Source organism: Microtus ochrogaster, chromosome 16 (assembly GCF_000317375.1).
Source record: "Microtus ochrogaster isolate Prairie Vole_2 chromosome 16, MicOch1.0, whole genome shotgun sequence".
Lineage (NCBI taxonomy): Eukaryota > Metazoa > Chordata > Mammalia > Rodentia > Cricetidae > Microtus > Microtus ochrogaster.
Window position 1 is genome coordinate 7,711,716 of NC_022018.1, and position 19,159 is coordinate 7,730,874.

Here is a 19,159-nt window from a genome sequence, read left to right on the forward strand (position 1 = left end):
CCACCACCGCCCGGCAGCCCCACCCCATTTTAATGTTGAAAAAATTCTATTTATACTGCATTACTCATTGTAATTACTTTAGATGTTTCCTTTACTGTGTAAACAGTTTCTAATAACAATCAATAAAAGCTTTATTTTTACTGTTGATATTGGGAAAAAATTGTGTCACTCCAAATTAAATTTAAATGAGATTTTTAATTACATATAGATGAAGCATTTAACAAAGTTGGCTGTTTACACTCACACACCTTGATCAATTCAGGGACATGGTAGTTATCCAGCAAATTGCGAATGCCTTTGTAGATGTTTTCAGGAACTTTAACACCCTGTGAGAAAGAAATGGGGGGGGGGGCAGGCAAAGAAAACACTGAGTTTTAGACAAACTGAAATTTGTCTAAGAGAAATTATCTCAGACATAATTTAAGTCTCTAACTCTTGCATGTCATTAAGAAGTGGTCTGGTTGTACTTAAAAGCAGCAATTTCAAATCTAATAGATACATGTCAGGCAGGACAGGCATTATATAGCAAAAATGAAATGGTACCATCTCCTTCAGCTGATGGAAGTATTGTCTCAAATGCTCCTCCTTGGCCTGTACCTCTGAGTCACTCATGCTGTCAATCAAGTGATAAAGAAAATAGCCAACAGCTTCTGTAGAAAAAAAACAAGGGAAAGCATTCTACTGAAATTACCGAGACTGTCATGTTATCAAGATTAATTTATAAGAAATCATTTTGGTGTGAGATGTCACCCTGATGAGAGGCTCTGAAATGGCAACAATGATCACTGAGGCATAGAGATTATGTGGATTGGGAGCACATATCTAGCTGGTGAGTGAAAGGAATATTAATTATTTTCAGACCGAGTGACAGCTTTTCAGTACAGAATCTTATTTCAAACTATTTTCTCCACACTCTGTGACAGAAGTGGTCCTGCCCAAGGCCTCACCCCTCTCCTGTCCAAAGCACAGGTAGTGAGTGTAAATAGATGTCTTCACATATTTCTATACTAATTTTTTGTGGACAATATTTTGAAAATAAGAAGTGACTGATAAATACTGAGCAGAGAAAGTTACATTACTATTAATGAGCAGACACAGTAATCCCATGGAGAGCTGCCTATTAGCCAATGAAAATCCAAGATTAACAAAGATGTTTATTAACAACAGTCATTTTCTTATGCATTCAAGCATAAAATTCATAGGGCCATGTGTTAATGCCTCCAAGAGGAAGTTTGAACTTTCAAGAAGGGGACTTTCTTATATATAGTCCTGACTCATTAAATGCCTGAATTATGTCTTTTAGGTAATAAGTTATATTTAAGTCAAAAATCTAAGACCTTTATCTACTTTGCGCATAAAGTTAACTACACCCACAAAATGCTTATATCATAAACACTGAGACTCACTGGCTTCTAGACCTAGGTCCACAGAGGCTATCAGAATACCTCAAAGGCTTCACAGTCTCAAAAATAATAAAACTACATACACTTTAGAGATCTCAAAATGTAGTTATTGATACAGATTATTAGAATCAAGTGTTTTCAAATGTTACTTTCAAAATCAGAGTGTTTACTGCTGTGATCCTTCTGGCCCATCATTACACAGAAGAATGGGTTTGTGGGTAAGTTACGGTCATCTAAATAGAAACGCTACCTGTTGGTCCTGGAGGGTCTTGGCAGTAACGTCCATTCTTGTATAACAGTTCTGTTATCTGGTAAGACAGAAAATCCATGCATCACAGCAAGAGGAGCAAACAAAAACAAATACATTTATTATTTTTAGAAGACAACCCTGCTGTTTAAAAACAAATGACTTCTGTGTCATAGCAACCCCACCTACCCACCACAGAGGTCATTCGTTTTTAAACAGCAGGTTTGTCTTCTAAAAATAATGAAAAACACATGAAGGAAAACTGCAGCATTTTATGAAACATCACGAAGAAAGGCTCTAAAGTGATTCTTCATGTTGAATTTAAACTCTCAAAGCTAGTTCCGAGAACCAGAAAAATCTCTCAGGACTGTAAAGCATCATTTCTTATTAGTGTTCAGAGCCCACTCAAGCTGGAGCAAATGCTCCCTTTTGAATAAAATACTAGGAAAATAATAAGTAATATGTGCTGTACCAGAAAATAGTATGTTCTTTTTATTTCTCAGTGACATTTTTTCAATCACTTAAATGAGTTTTTAAAATGAGCCAAAGATTCAAATGTGTTTGAATTCAGATTCTTATCAATTCAATTCAAAGATATTAAAATTATACACAAGTTTATTTCTTAGCATTAATTCTATGACAAATTTTTAACTTAAAAAATCCAAGTATACACTTTATAATCAAAATTAATATACACCTATAATACTGCCTTCTAACCATGAACAGCATTTAACCCCATAAATCCTTAGGCTGAAGACAGAGCAGAAGCATTACAGTAGCTGTCCAAAATGATAAGGGTCAGAACTACCATGTGTAGTCTACAGCTGAACTTATCCCGGCATACATAATTAGCGTTAATCAAAGTCAAATGTCAGTCACCTGGATCATTTATTGGCTAATACGGGAAAGAACAAGACTGATCATATGCCATCATGAAACACTTCACTTAATGGCCGACCAAACAAAGGGAAGGTAAGAACAGCCTTTTATAGGCTGTCTATCAAGCAACACACATAAACTTTACAGAGACTGTAGCTGCAGAAAACATGCAGACAGTTATAGTATTTAGTAACAAATGTGAACAGACACATTTAATGAATAAACCAGTGAATGTCTCCATGGGCTATATATATAACCCAACTGTATACTAAAATCAAGTACAAAGTCTGAATGGCAGCTGTAGTAATACTAGATACTAGAGAACTGGATGAAACTATATTTTAAAAAAAAAAAAGTGGGCCTGATTTGTCTAGCATATGTAAGGCTCTGGATTCCACCTTGGCACCAAACATACAAAACACAACACATTTAAACTGTGGACTTTAGTATGTATTCTGATCTTCTTGGGCTGATATTTTTCATGCAATTATTAACTGTCCTTCTGCCATAAAGAGCAGCTGACTTCTTTACAAAGCAGTGGGTTGGTCTATGTACCATTTGCATACAGGAATACATAATTACAGATACACATGGATGTATCAAGAAACTGGGCTAGAGATGATCTCAACGAACAAACACTCAGGAAATGGGAGGCACCACCAAAAAAATTTATTATGCCTATATATAAGATCAAATGTCATCACAATAAGTTCTGAAGTTTTGTTTTGAAAGATGAAACTCTTAGTAAGAATTTAAGATTAAGTCAGGCTACTTGAATAACATTTTCCTGCTGTTTTAGAACTACCAATATCAAGATTTTTAATCCATTAGCTTGTAATAATGTACCAGATGTGTGAAGCTATTAAAACTTGCTCTCAAAGGCTTTTCAAGCATCACATTATGGTTTGCAGTATTAGGAATACTTACCTTGCTCCAAAGATCTATATTCTTAGACCTGCAGAGGGCAGCAAAGGATTAAAAATAAGCTCAAAGGTCCAAAAACCATTTTAAGTCAAAATGCATCAGTAATTACATTATGTAATACATAAAAAAAAATCAATGCTTTATCAAGTAAATAAATGTCAAATTGAACTATTTAAGAAAAGCAACTTAAAAATTTTAAAAATTAACAATGGTTTGGATATGGACCATTAAAAAGCCACGTCTGCATGCTGGGGTCCAAGTCTGAAGGGCAAGCTTATTTGCAGGTGCCCCCCAAGTCTGAGCTACCTGTAAAGGGGAAACAGCAACTCAGATAGAGATAGGGGCCATCCTGACAGAGTGAGCAAGACTAGCATCACTGCTGGATGCTAAGGGATAACTGTCCTTTGGATGTAACTCCCTGAAAAGGCAATAATCCAGCAGGGAACACACAACCTGAAGCTTATGGGGAAACCACTAATCACTAAGAAGTACACATTTTGTTTAAAAAAAAAAAATGCTAATATCATAAAAGACAAAGTTATTCCAGAATAGAGAAAATTTAAAAGAAATGGCAATATCTATCCCTGAACTGAACTTTGTACAAAAGGGTATAAAATATAAAAAAGGACACAAATTTTAAAATGGAAACATAAATTATGTTAGCTAAAAATAGCCCAGCAATGTTTAAATTCCTAAATTTGTTAACTGTGCTGAGGTTACATTACGGCTGTCCTTTTAGAGTACATACTAAAATATGGAATGGTAGAGGATCATAATGGTAATTCAGCTAAAATAATTCTGAAAATCCATTTCTCATATACATATATGTGTGTATATATGTATGTCACACAGAGGCAGTAAAAATGAGACAAAATGCTAAATGTTGGAGTATAATATATTTGGATTCTTTGTATTATAATATCTGAAATCAATTCAATAAAAGAAAGAAAAACTATAGTACAAATATGGTCTTTTTAAATGAGACACAATTTTCAAAAAAGGTCAACAAATGAGTGCTGGCTTCCCATCACTGCTGAGTTTCATGCTCACGTGTCCAGAAGCTGGACATATCCAGTTCAAAATGAACAAGACAGTGCTTCTGTGGTTCCACTGTTTACAATGCCAAGAACATCTGTTTGCAGAAAGGTGTTCAAGGATAGCCTCTATTAAACTTGAATAAAGAAGAAAAACATCGATGTGGATACAGCGATCCAACGTGGACAAACAAAGAACCTCCAGGATGAAGGTCAAAGGAGCAGTCTGGGAAGGGGCAGACTACTGTGCACACAATGAGTCTACACCAAAGGTCACCAGCACTAGGCACCTACACATCTTTTTAGCGTAAGGTACTGATCCATCTAATTACTGGTCAATCATGAATAGTAGAAAACTTCCTTCCCTGCCCACGCCCTGCACTTAAAGTTGATGACAACATCTATGGAAGCATTTTCTTAAATGTCTGAGGAAGGCCGTAGTGAGCCTATATTTGGTCATACGTTCTCCAAATATACTGAACCCTATGCTTCTCAGGACTAACCTTTGACCTTTCCTACTGACTTCCCTGGAAATGCCTTTAGAAAAGCTGAAGCCTGAGTCTCCAGGGAAACTATTGCTTTGCCCTTAAGGCCAGGCTTCTGTGTAGTCATTCAAAATTACGTATCGTTGAGAATACACAAACGTGGCACAATTATAGACAAACTCAGGTGAAGTAGTTACATCAATGTCAGGATAGCAGGGAACTTCAGGAAGACAACATGGAACCGAGGAAGGATACACAGAGGACCTTACAAGAACAACAGATATTCTGTGGGTGACAGCTATGTGTTTGTTTTATATGGTGCATTCAACTTTGAGATACTTCACTGAATGTATAATACAATTCACAATTTAAAAATGCAATAGAAATTTCCCAAGTTGTCTAACTAATAAAACACTGGACCCATTTTAAAGCCAGTTTGGATGGCAATGAATCTTGGTGCTTGTTTAATAAGCAAATAATCCTTGCTTCTTTTCTGCCCACACAGAAAATAAGTTTCTGAGAAGGCGGAATTTGTAAAGGACAACGTCCTCTAAAGAAGAACAGGTTTGAAAACACACTGGCAATGGCACCACTTCTGCTGAGGACTGACTGCAGGTTTTCAGCAAGCTTTTTCTAGAGACATTGAAATAATGGAATTTGAGAGGATAATTTATAACAAAACATTAACATCTTGATTGTTAGTGCAGTTAGAGTCAGAAAGATCTGAGTGACAAGGACAGCACTGTCTGTGCTATCAGCTATCCTCCAGTTCCTCCTCCAGCGTGTGTACGGCCAAGAGGAGTAACTGCGAGAGCCGTAAGACAGAACAAATGCAGTGACTGGCTCCCCACATTCCATTTTCTATACCAATTATGAAGTAGTTAGGAGCAAGCATCTCATTCCAGCTCTCAGTTCTGGTGAGGTCAGGACATCATCGACACCTACTGTTTACAAAAAGGTGTTGAAGATTTGGCATTAACTTGATGACTCCAGTAGGGCTAAGGTCAGTCTTAAATGTTTAGATTCAAAAACCTGATCTTTCATTTCAACACGTGGCAGGCAGTACTCCTTAACAACAAAGATTAACTGCCAAGTTCCCACTGTTGTCAACAAGTCAGAATACCTAACCACAGAGTTCTTTGTAAAAAACCCTCGCCTGGTTGGGTGTACACCTTTAATCCAGCACTTAGGAGGCAGAGGCAGGTGAATCTCTGTGAGTTCAAGGCCAGTCTGGTCTACAAGAGCTAGTTCTAGGACAGGCTAGATAGTTACAGTGAAACCCTGACTCGAAAACCAAGGGGAAAAAGAAAAAGGAAACCCTGGCCGGCCACCTAACCAGTTCTCCACCGTCTTTTTTGTAGGGCTGGCTTCAGCGCCATATCTGCCTCCTAGCAATGGCTCAACACTTCGGAGTATTTTCAATTATATATTCAAGGAACAGTTTTCTCTTTTTCACTTAAACTTTGTTCTACTGTTTTGATAAAAGGAAGAAACATCTTGCTCATTCTACATACAATTTCATCCTATATTTGACAGAGAACGCAATTTCCAAATATCTGTTTACTTATTTGAAGACAGGATCCCATGTAGCCCACATGGGCTTTAAATACTCTATGGAGCTGTGGAGGTATGGAACTTCAGGTTTTCCTGCGGCCAATCCAGCAGGCTGAGATCATAGTCACAGATCAACTTGTTCCACTTCACACGGTGCTGAAGACTGAATCCAGGGAAAACATGCATGCCAGGCAAGCAATCTACCAGCTGATCTACATCCCAAGGCCCTAAAATATATTTTATGTAGCTTCATTTTTAAGAAAATTTAAAGCAGAAAAATCTCTTTATAATAATAATCACGAAGTGGTATTCAATTTAAACGACTTAAACTTAGGTGACATTTCCTAAGCATGTTATTAAGTCATTTATAAAATGAGACACTATATACAGACACACACAAATTTTGGGGGTGTTGTTTTAAAATGACAGCATGATTACACTGTCTATTGTTCCCTAACTGGCTTCAGAAGGTCCAGACAGAATGCTGGCAGGTAATAAGTGTGTCTTCAAGCAGGCATGGTCCGGACAGGTGCCATTCAACAACTATGTCATGAGTTTGTAGCTGAACACTACCCTCTATCTAAGACATAAGAAAGTAATGTTCTTCAAATTATTATGTGAAATGGTTGGCAAAGAATCTCAGTCGGCAGCCAACACATAAAGTGGCAGGGGTTGTGCATACCTGTAATCCCAGCACCGGGAAACAGAAGGATCACAAATTCAAGGTCATGCTCAACTATATAGCAAGCTTTAAAGCCAGCATGGGTTTGGTTAAGACCTTACCTGGGGGGCAGGGAAACAGAGATAAGAACCAGTAAGATGGTTCAGCAGGTAAAAGGGATTTTTGCACAAGCCTGTAACCTGTGTTTGATCCTCCAAACTCAGCGAAAGGAGAAAAATCAACTCCTGAATTCTGTCCCCTACCCAATAATAAAAAAATATTTTAAAAAAGAAAGTGTGAGCCGGGCAGTGGTGGCGCGCGCCTTTAATCCCAGCACTCAGAGGCAGGCGGATCTCTGTGAGTTTGAGACCAGCCTGGTCTACAGAGCTAGTTCCAGGACAGGCTCCAAAGCCACAGAGAAACCCTGTCTCAACCCCCAAAAAAGAAAGTGTGCTAGTTAGATTTTTGACAACTTGACACAGCAGGGTCATCTGTGAAGGAAGAAACCTAATTGACAAAATGCCATCAGACTGGCCTACAGGCAAGCTGTGGATCATTTTTAATTTTTAACTGATGACTGAAATGGAAGGGTCCAGCTCACAGCGAGTGGTACCACCCTGAGCAAGAGATCCTACAGAGATATAATAAAGTAAACTGAGCAAATCATAGAAGTAATTGGATTCTTCCATGATCACTGCTTCAGTTCCTGCTCCCAACTTGCTGCTTGAGATCCCTTCATGATGGACTGAAATAAACTCTTTTAAGGAAAAATTGCTTTTGGTGATGGTGTTTTACAACAATAGAAACTTAAGAAAATCTGAGCCAAATACCTTATTACCCAAACATACTAGGAACAACTGCCCACTTAGGCCCTGGACCTACCATTAACTACTAAAAGGGTTTTATTGAAGCTGCATAATAATAAGATATATACCCAAAATGACTTAGATATCTAATTACAAAGATCTGCCATATCCTGGATTTCTGATTAACTTGCTTTTGGAACTAAGTCACTTCTGATGAGCCTTTATCTCCAGTAAGTGTAAGGCACTTCCTACGCTAACGAGGACTCTACTGGCAACAGCATGGTCGATCCATTTATAAGCCAAGTCATGTTGTTTTGTCCTAGTCCTAAATTTGCTCACATAACATACAGCACATGTTATATCATATAACACGACTCTTAAGCGCACACACAACAGGTGGCTTGACTATTATATGGAATGTTCTGAGAGATTTTAAAATATATTACAATTTATTTTGACAACAAATAAAAGACATGACTATATTAATGCTTACATAAAGGATAAGTATATTAATATAGTTTGAATTTTTTGTTAGTTTTGGGGTGAGTGGAAGGAAAGAAGTGACCCCAAGTTACAGATGTCTCTGACTACACCCATACTCTTACAACATGACTCCAACCTGAAATTTTACTGTATCCACCACTGTATCCGACAGCCAAAACTGCGACACAATACTAAACAGCTGGAGAAAGAGCTCTGAGACTTCACTCGGCTCAGCCACCGCCCTAGCACATTTTAGGAGTCTGTCCCCATCAGATCGCCTTAGCTTTATGACCCAAGTACTTCCACAAGTCTGAAATTCTGAAATATAAGCGGACTAAAAAATAATGAAATTAAAAGAAATATCCGTAACTTGAAAGTTTACGTGAAAAACTAAGCCCTTCATCAAGAACATTAACATTATCCCATTTCATTTATTAAAACAGTATGAGTTATTTCTTAAAAAGCTGGTTCCATTGAAGTTCTATCTATGCAATTATAGTCTATGCTCTAAAAACCTTTCTACAATTCTCTCATCACTGTGCAGCTGTGTAGGAAGGCAGGCATTATGTGGAGGTCGGAGGACAACTTCTATGGTTTTGTTGGTTTAGGGACTAAACTCAGGCCACCAGACTTCCTTGTTTTTAACCACTGAGCCATCCCATTTTTTTCAGATTTTATCATTTTTCTTTTAAAATGTTTGTGGTAGGTATATATTTATTTGTGCAAGTGCAAATGGGTATGTATTCACATGTATATGTGTGAAGTGGCCAGAGGCCACCTTTCCACCTTATTTTGTGAGATAGTCTCTCACTGAACCCAGGGCTCATTGATTAGGCAGGCCAGCTGGCCAATGAGCTTTGGGGATTTGCCTGTGTGACCTTGGAAGCACTAGGAGTACAGTGGCAGGCAGCCTTCATGCCAAGCTCTGCACAGGAAGACATGCCCAGGGAAGTCAGAGAACAGCTTGTGTGGGACCTGGAGACTGAACTCAGATCACGAGGCCAGGTAGCGAGTGCCTCTGCACATGGAGTCATCGCACTGGGTCCATGTAGCATGGACTTAATGTCAATCAGATGACAATATACTTCAAGTACCTTACGGGTAAAGAAATATATGCTGCAACATCCAGCACTGTTATGTCTACAACTTTTTTGCTGGACTACAGCAAAAAAGAAACAAATGAGTATCTATGCGCACAGCAACAGGAGAAAGCAAGTAAACAGCACAGAATCAGGAATTTGTGAAAATACGGGACAGGCAGGCAACCAAGGAATTACTAGTGTTTCTGTGCGTGCAAGTGTGCATGTGGCTAAAAAAACAACAAAATTTGGACGCACTAAGATACGGCTTAAGTTTTTCCCCAAGGGTCCACATGAAGGAAGCTTGGTTCTCACTGTGGCCTAAGGTGAGACCCAATGGTCCTTGCATCACTGGGCTATTGTCCTGGGATGGGATTGTAGTTCTGAACACTGGGGCTTTCACCAGAACAAGTGGTTAAAAAAACGTGAGTAAACCCAAACCCTAAGTCACTCTTTGGCTTTCTCCTTTATGACATGACCATTGCCTCTCACTTTTCTCATCCTGATGTGGTGTCATCATACGCTTCAGCCAAGAAAATCCCCACCAGATCCAAACCGACACCAGCACATGCTCTTCTCTGTAAGGGTCGCCTGTGCTGGTATCTCAGTGCAGTAATAGAAAATAGTCACACACGTGGGAAAGTTCGTTAATTTTCCTTGAACATGTGAGAATAGCAGCACATACAGAATAAAGTCATTCTCAAAGAATAATCTCAATATGCACACAAATCACTTCTTTCTCTTTTTTTTTTTTTTTTGAATAGAACTGTATCTGTCTTTCTTAGAAAAAGTGATAGAAAGGCTGTCCAAACCCAATCCAACTGAGAGGAAAAGCCTTTCTCCAAAGTAGTTCTCATCATCAACAGATCACAAGGACAAGAGAAATCAGTCCAACAACAGAGAACATTGAGGCTGATAATCTTACCTCCTAAAGCCTAGAATTAGGCTGCCTCTCAAAGAATTAAACGATAAAGGCAATGCATTCGATTCCACTGCAAAAGAGAAGCATAGTCAAAATAACTCAGGCCAAACAAACAAAACGACCACACTGAGCTATAAATGATCTGATGACATGTTTACCTACCTTTTTACTTCCAACTGGGAAGTGTTACTTAAAAAATAAAATGTTTCAGGTGAAGTTACTTAATGAGGCAATATATACATCTGTAACAAAACATCCTTTAAAGCCTTTTGCTTTGTTTTAATCAAGAAAAGAATTTGTAATTATTCCTTAATATAAATAGTAATTACTTGAATCCCCCTGCTATATAACTGAAACTGTAGATTCCTGGGCACTGTGACACAGTAAGGAGATTAGAAAGATAACTTACACTTACTGAAGACAAAAGTAAGTTATTTTTGTCATGGTTCCTGGTGAACTGTTCCCTTTCTCATTCCATTTGGAGACACAGAGGGGCAGCTAACCACGGCACAGGTAGGCCCTTACTTCTGCTCCATCACCAGTGCCACAGCTCTTCAACGTCTCTGAGCATTTGCTTGCTCCACTACACATTTGGCACATTTGACACAGTCCACAACTTGAAATGTTTCTATGTGGACTGCTAAGCCTGATTTTTCATGTAAACCTTGACATAAAACTACTTTTTAATCAGGAATTGGTGACACAAACCATTAATCCCAGCACTCAGGAGGCAGAGACAGGAGGATCTCTGTGAGACCAAGGCCAACCTGGCCTATAGCCTGGTCTAGAGTCAGTCAAGGCAACACAGAGAAACCTTGCCTCAAAAAAAAAAAAAAAAAACAAAACCCAAAAAAACAAAAAACAACTTTTAATGACACAGAGGGTTGCTGTTGGGACTTTCTGATTTTGTTTTTGCTTGCAGCTGTATTACAATGGTATGATCAAGTTAATTGGATCATTCATTACACTACATGTAAAGCAGCTTTTGGATGACAGAATGAGTGGGGTGAAACAAATTCATAACAGAGGCAAGTCCTGAAGATGATAATACAACTTATAAAGAGTAAGATACCTGGCTTAATTTTTAAGAGGTCATAGAAAGAAAATCATTATTAATTTTAACTCACCTATACAATCTGAATATATATCAAACTTTAACTTTTAGCACTTTAAGAAGATCAAATCTGCTTTGTGCCAGGCATGATGGTACACCTTTAATTCCAGCATTTGGAAGGCAAGAGACAGAGGCAAATCTGTGAGTTCAAGACCAACTGGTCTATACAGCAAGTTCTAAGTGAGTCAAGGCTACACAGTGAGACCCTGTCTCACAAAACTCCCAAAATAAACTAACAAAATCCTGCTATGCTTTAGTTCAAATGTATTTCCACAACTTAAACGCATGATAAATAATCAAAATAAAGAATGCTGAAAAAAGCCAGGTGACAGTGTACGCCTTTAATCCCAGCATTTGGGAGACAGAGGCAGGTGGATCTCCAGGCTAAAGGCCAGTCGGGCCTACACAGAAAAGTCCTGCCTTGGGGAAAAAAAAATGCAATTTATTAGGGGCTGGAGAGATGGTTCAGCAGCTAAGAGCACTGGCTGTTCTTCCAGAGGACCTAGGTTCGATTCCCAGAACCCACATGGCTTACAACTGTCTGTGGCTCCAGCTCCAGGAGTTCTGATACTCTCATAAGCACATGCATAAAGACAAATCCTAATGCACATAAAATAACAATAAATTAAATCATTTAAAAAATATGTCGAATAAAAAAATGTCGAAAACGGCAAAGTTAGAACTAGATTTTGCTTCTGGTTCAAAGAACCCTTTGATCAAATTATTCTCCCTCACTGTGCCCTCTGTCAATGGAACTGACTTCATGTGAGGTATGTATACAAGGAGCTGATTCTTTTAAATGCTCAGCAAGCATTAGCTATGCTTTATGTTAGCCAAATCTGGGAACAGCTTCAAATCACTAACCAGAAGTCTCTATAAAACAGGCTGTGTCACCTCAATTTCAGAAAACTGAAACAAGTAGATATTAACAGATTTGTTCTGTGTCACTTACGAGCTCATAAATGACAAACAGGACCCAGTCTTTGGTTTATCACATACCCAGCTACCACTCTTTTTTTTTTTTTTTCCGAGACAGGGTTTCTCTGTGGCTTTGGAGCCTGTCCTGGAACTAGCTCTGTAGACCAGGCTGGTCTCGAACTCACAGAGATCCGCCTGCCTCTGCCTCCCGAGTGCTGGGATTAAAGGCGTGCGCCACCACCGCCCGGCCCAGCTGCCACTCTTAACACCATGGCGTCTTCATGCCTCTTCCAACCTTAAAATTACTTCCAAAGTAGCCAAGTTCAAGCCATATTCTGGATTCTCAGCAAGACCTTATCACAAGCTGGAAGTGTTCTTGCCTGCACTGTACAAACTACCATATATATGCTCTCAGCAGCGACTGACGTCAGCACCAAGCCTACTTCTCCTATGGAATACTTACGAAGTGACAAAACGTTCTCTAAGTTCCCATTTTTTGCTTCACTTCTCACTGCAGCTTGAGTAAATATATTACTTTGAGGTAGACATTCATTTTCCTGGGGATAAAGTATACATCAATGGTAAGGTTCTTCAATTAAAATACTTCAATATGCCTTTCTAGTCCCCTATCTTTCAAATACCAAGATAATCTATTATCTTTTTTAAAAAATAATTTTTCTAAAACTATACATAGCTGAGTAACCAAACCTTGGCAAAAAGAAACTTCAAGCTAGAGTGCCAATAGCCCAAATAAACACTATCAAGACAGGCAACCTGAGGTGAGGGAGTTGGGAACTTGGATTGGTATGCATAGTAAAAAAGGATAGTTTGTTTTCTCTTAAAAAAATAAAAATAAAGACAGGTGACCTGTTCACATGTTTACTACACAAGACATGACAATCCTCTTATAAAAGAGCTTCAACACAGAACTGAAATAGTGGTTAAAAGAAATACATATTTTTACTTCATGGGATTTTTTTTTTTTGCTTGCATAAAATGTCTGTGCAAACAGGCGTGCCTGGTGCCTGTGGAGCCCAGAAGAGGATGTCAAATCAGCTAGAACTAGAGTTACAGATGATTGTGGGTGCTGAGACTCAAACATGGCTCCTTACTATTCTTAACCACTGAGCCACCTCTCAAGTCCCACTAAAATGGTATTTTGACACATATGGTACGGATCAAATTTATTTAACTCCAAATAGTTGATCACTTCACTCAACATTAGATAATTTAAGTGCATGAATAATAATTTAGTTCAAATATTTCTTTACAGTACAATATTACAAATCACCCAGACAATAAAAGGCAAAGAATAAAAATAAATTATGTCATAGCTATAAAATATCACACAAGCATTAAAATGATTTGTAGAATTAAATATTGCTCTAAGATAGCCACTTTTTCAAAGATATTTCTTATGTACACTCATATATGAAAGGGAAATATTAAGAAAAATTATTATCTAAAATATAAGACTATCTTAAGGAATCACCCATGGGTGAGTTATACAGATCTACCACCTGACTAGTGGTCTCCATGTATTAATGAATGGCATATAATACTGTCATATGACAGCATGGTTGATTCTGAGCCAATAATACACAACACTGAAATTGTAACAATGAAAACAAAAGGCAGTTGAAATAAGAATGAGTATAATCAAAATTCACACAAGTTTACAATTTAGGTCTAATTTTCTCCTAAAAGAGTTCAACAGTTCTGAAAAATCAAGAGTAGTCACAAGACAGCAGTGGAACTTCAGGCTGTATGTCTGCAAGGAATGAATTATGGAGAAAGCCGCTGTTTAACAGTAACTCCCACGGTAAAGTATGTACAGCATGAAGTCAACAGCTTCTTCTGAGAACTAAGGAGGAAGACTGGAGAACGGAGCTCATTTGCTGCAGTGATTTCCTGGCAGACACCAAGTCCTGGACTTGGGCCCTACTAGTACAGCATAAAAAAGCCAACATGCTAACATATGCCCACTGTCCCAGCACACGGGAGGTGGTGACAAAAGGTCAGAAGTTAGCCAGTGTCCCCACAGTCCCCATCTTCCCCTGAAAAGGGGAGCGAGGAAGGTAAGTACAGACGTTCAAGATATAACTCTCGATTTTAAAATGATTATGATATGAAGTTATTTCACAGAAAGGAACACTCTTACAAAAATCCAGACAGCACTTAGTAACTTCTGCCCTACAGCTCTTCCTAGCAAAATACATGTTACACATATGGAGCCTGCACCTGCCACTCCTAACTGTATATACAACACTTTGCCTTAAAATTAGAAAACCCAGTATTTTTGTTTGTTTTGCTTTTTGAGACAGGATGTCTCTGTGTAGCCCTGGTTGTCCTGGAACTTGCTCTGTAGACTACGCTGGCCTCGGATTCACTGAGATCTGCTTGCCCCTGCCTCCTGAGTGCTAGGATTAAAGGTGTGTGCCACTACCACTTCAGGTATGGTTCAAATCAACTTTAGTTTTAATTATTTATTTCACTATTTTATGTGTGTAAGTGTTTGCCAGCATTCATGTCTATGTGCCTAGTGCCTATGGAGGCCAGAAGAAAGTATCAGCTCTCTTGGAACTGAAGTTACAGACAGACAGCTACCACTTGGATGCTGGAAATCAAAGATGGATCCTCTGCAAGAATGGTCAGTGCTGAGCCATCTCTCCAGTCCCCATTGTCAACTTTTCAAATGATACTCACAATATCTTGCTTTTTCTGGGAGGGTCAAAAGCATGGCAGAAAAAGTGTTTCAAAGCCCAACAAAGATTATTTTTCAAATACAGAATAATAAATATACGATTAGTAATGTATTTTGGAAAATTATTTAAAAAAAAAAAAAGAAAATTACAGGTTCTAGGGTAAGACCAAGAAGTGAATCTTTCCTATGCTTCTGCTATCAGGACAGTCTTACCAAGACAGAAGAAAGACACTGTTTAGCCTGCTAGTTAAACCTATTACATATACTAACCAGCATGTTTATAGAGTCTTAAAAACTACATGCACAAGACCATTTTAATTCTCCATTCAATGGTGCTCTGTTCTTTTTTTCTAATGATAATGAAACAGTAGGTAGAGAGTATTTTCTTCATTAAGGCCATTAAAAGCACACTTGTACCCACCTGCAAAGCAGCTCGAACTGACTTTACATCACCAAAGCAAGGAAACACGTAATTTACATATGTGTCTTGATCAGGATCTACTCCCAACTCCTTCATTATTTTGAGTATATCCATTATTCCTAAGAGATAAAACACAGCATGGCAGAGATGAAGAACTTCAAATTCAGGGAAGTCACAAGGTTGTTTGCTGAATCAGTGAGGAAATTTCCTCAGCACTCTGTCTGAAAAACAAAACACTGTAGCAATTAAAATAATCCAAACTCTAGGGAAATAGACATGATTTGCCTAGGCCGTGCTCACCTACTAAGACGGTCACGTAATTGTTATAACCAATCAAATAGGCTCACTTTATTTGGAGGCAAAATTCTACTTTTTGAAAAATAAGGCCCATCTATTCCACCCCGACTCAAGGAGCACTTTTAATTTTGGGGGTGTCCTCAACACAAACAGCTTCTTTTGTATTCTTCCTGCTTTGTTGTTGAGACAGGGTTTCTCTGTAGCTCTGGAGCCTGTCCTGGAGCTCACTCTATATACCAGGCTGGCCTTGAACTCACAGAGATTCACCTGCCTCTGCATCAAGAGTGCTGGGATTAAAGGTGTGTGCCACCACTGCCCAGCCCAACCCTTCATATTCTTATTTTTACGCTTCCAAAGTTTAACAAAGGAAGTTTGGTCCTAATTCCAAGCCTTTCCTCTCATTCACTTATGGGTGCTTGCTGAAAATATTTTAAATAGTGACTTTTCTATTCGTGGCACAGCAGAGTGGCACAAGATCAGGAAATCTTGTTGGAGGCTGGTGATAGTGAAGCTCCTGCCTCAATTCAACAGAAGCGTGACTGCCCTGTTATTGAAAACTCAGTTCAATTTTATCGGACCTGTTTCCTGAAGCTCTTCCCCTCCCTTACTCAGCACTCCTGAGCAGGTCTCCCCACCAGGGTACACTGGATGTCGTCCAGACAAAGAGCAGGCTCATTTCACTAAAGACAGGGTGGCGTTCTAGCCTTGCATGCAGCAACGAAAACTACACAAAAGCATACAGCCCCCTGCCCGCTACATGCAAGTCTACACAGTATATTTCCCTATCATCAAGACCTCCAGAAGAAGACTAAAGAGCGCAGATGGTTTTTAAAAACTAAAGGACAACTGACATTCCCTGGTACTATCAAGTCAGTAATCTCCAATAAAGCAGAAGCTTCTGTAGTTTTTCAAAATCTTGTTCCTGATTTTTCGATGAATTAATGTAAAACATGGTGTCCAATTTCCAAAGGACAGCTAAGAATGTTACTAAAACAATGTAACGGTTACTGAGGGGCGGTGACATGAAGAAGCATTACAAAGTGCAGAAGTCATTCTCAACACTGACACTACCTGTGGTCAGACCCTGAACCCTCTGGCTCTCCGTGTCTGAAGAATACAAGGTGACCTTTCAACAAAGCACCCTCCAGGTCTCCACTCAGATCTGCAGGAAAGGCAGGCGCACAAGCCCTTCTTCCCCAAGCTCAGCTCCCTCCAGTTGAAACCAGTCTTGGTCTTTTGCCAATTCAAAGGGGTAGACATTATAATATGGTGCAACCAGGAAACTTACCCAGTACACAGACATTTCAAAAAGCACCAACAATATTTTCCTAACCTGTGTAAAAATAAATACTAAGAGGCTCAAGAGTCTGATGGAATGCTACAAATGGTCTGCGCTGCAGAAACACGAGGTTAAAGGTTACCTCATGCTTTCAGAACTGGAAGATACACAAAGAGTTAATCAACTCTTAATGTTTTCACAAAGACTTTCCTAAAAAGGATTTAGAGACTTTTATAACCAGAAACAATTAGGGAATACTTGTTTCACTATTTTCTTTAAACCAGAAGACAACTATATATTTAAAATAAAATTGCAATGTGAAAGTCTGCTAAAAGCACTTTTTTGTTGTTTGTGCATTCTGTTTGTCACCCAATGTCACACTAACAACTCTGCATCTCATTCCAAAGCACATTATACTGTGAGATAAAATGAAAAAAGACCATTTTTGTTTCCCCAAGGGGGAGGTACTTCTGTTAAAAGCATCTTTTTATGAGACTACTTTTTCTGATTACCAGTAATGCAAACCAAAGAATTAGATACTGTGCTCTAAAATTTAATACTTTCCATTTTATTCATATCCTATAGACATCCCATGTGTACAAGGGAAAGTATGCTAAATGCTTAAATGTACTTAAGAACCCGAAAGTCTGAGCATTTCTGTCCTTCAGTCAGCAGGCTGTCAGGTCAGGAGCACCTCTTTACAATAAACACAAGTTTCTCTGCCTTCCCTCCTGGAGCTGAGCTTGGGGGAAAACAGGCTGGCGTGGCCCACAGAGGAAAATGGTCACACTTTCTGTTCTATGAACTCCATTAAATATAACTTCACTAAGGCTAGACAAACTGTTCACAACTCCACTCACAAGTCTGAACATTTGCTTAAGACGCGAACTAAGAAGTAAAATACCCACTTTAGAATTACTAACACAATCCCAGTTTCTCATGAGCTCTGACTCTCAGAAGTAAGTGTGCTTTAAAGAATTCAAACAGATGTGTGTTTATTTGCAATTGTTCTGACCAACTGTGACTCCATAAAAGGCAAAGCTCACCTTGAACATTTTTTGTTTTCTGATGTCCGGCTAGCAATGGCCAGAAATAGTGAGTTCGAATAGGAAACCCTTCTTCCTTCAAGGCCTGCATCACTGCTTTTGCCAAAGCTGAAAAACAATCCATAATATATCACCGTGCTATGGCAGAGAAACTTCTGGATGCTGGTCAAAGCTACAAGGATACAGTACCAGTTTTGTTGGCCAGTAGAGCACAGTGGAGAGTGAACTGCAGTGAGGAGCTGTGCAGCTTGGCCTCCTTCAGCTTCTTACAGTAGTCTACAAGCTTCTCCGCAGGCTGAGGGGAAAGACACGGAGTCAGCTGGACAGCCAGAGCCTGACCACTGCGCTTTCTGCCAACAGTCAATGACTTTGGCAACGAAGTCTCAATTTCTCCCTTTCTATCCAGAAATCTTCAACATTAAAAGTTTCAGATTGTTTACAACTTGTCTCATCTCATGAATTCTCTCCTGTTTTAAAGCATATCATTTCACTGCCAACTAGACAATCTACAAAGTGAAAACAAGCAGAGTACCGTATTCACAGTCACGCAGTGCCGCAAAAAGAAACTGCCAAATACATTTATGTTCTCTTCCTTTGACACGGGTAATGCTAATAAAATCTGGAATGCCGTATCTTCCAACTTTTCAGTGACTAAAAGCAAAATGAGGTTCATTGCATCTGGGAAGAAAACAAAGACATCTGTTATTACTAAACTGAGCAATGTGTTTAAATAATAATCAATACTAATGAAAAAAATAGGGCTAGTAACATGGTTCAGGAGATAAAAGCACTTGTTGCCAAATTTTATGAACTGAGTTCCATCCCCAGGAAAGATCTGGACCCTGAACACACCCTGTGAAATATACATAACCAAACACACAAACAAAAATTTTTAAATTTTTT

General features: G+C 38.8%; 1 protein-coding gene across 1 annotated transcript in view; it reads right to left on the reverse strand.

Moving 5' to 3' along the window:
* The window catches only part of Lrpprc (leucine rich pentatricopeptide repeat containing), a 103,516-nt gene that overhangs the window by 66,541 nt on the left and 17,816 nt on the right, over window positions 1-19,159 (reverse strand). Inside the window, exons 9-18 of the mRNA XM_005354688.3 lie at window positions 18,789-18,934; window positions 18,446-18,551; window positions 18,257-18,364; window positions 15,635-15,753; window positions 12,973-13,066; window positions 10,481-10,547; window positions 3,457-3,484; window positions 1,654-1,711; window positions 544-650; window positions 249-326 (exon numbers count right to left, since the gene is read on the reverse strand). Coding sequence (XP_005354745.1) covers window positions 249-326; window positions 544-650; window positions 1,654-1,711; window positions 3,457-3,484; window positions 10,481-10,547; window positions 12,973-13,066; window positions 15,635-15,753; window positions 18,257-18,364; window positions 18,446-18,551; window positions 18,789-18,934 — 911 coding nt within the window. The remainder of the gene's footprint in view (window positions 1-248; window positions 327-543; window positions 651-1,653; window positions 1,712-3,456; window positions 3,485-10,480; window positions 10,548-12,972; window positions 13,067-15,634; window positions 15,754-18,256; window positions 18,365-18,445; window positions 18,552-18,788; window positions 18,935-19,159) is intronic.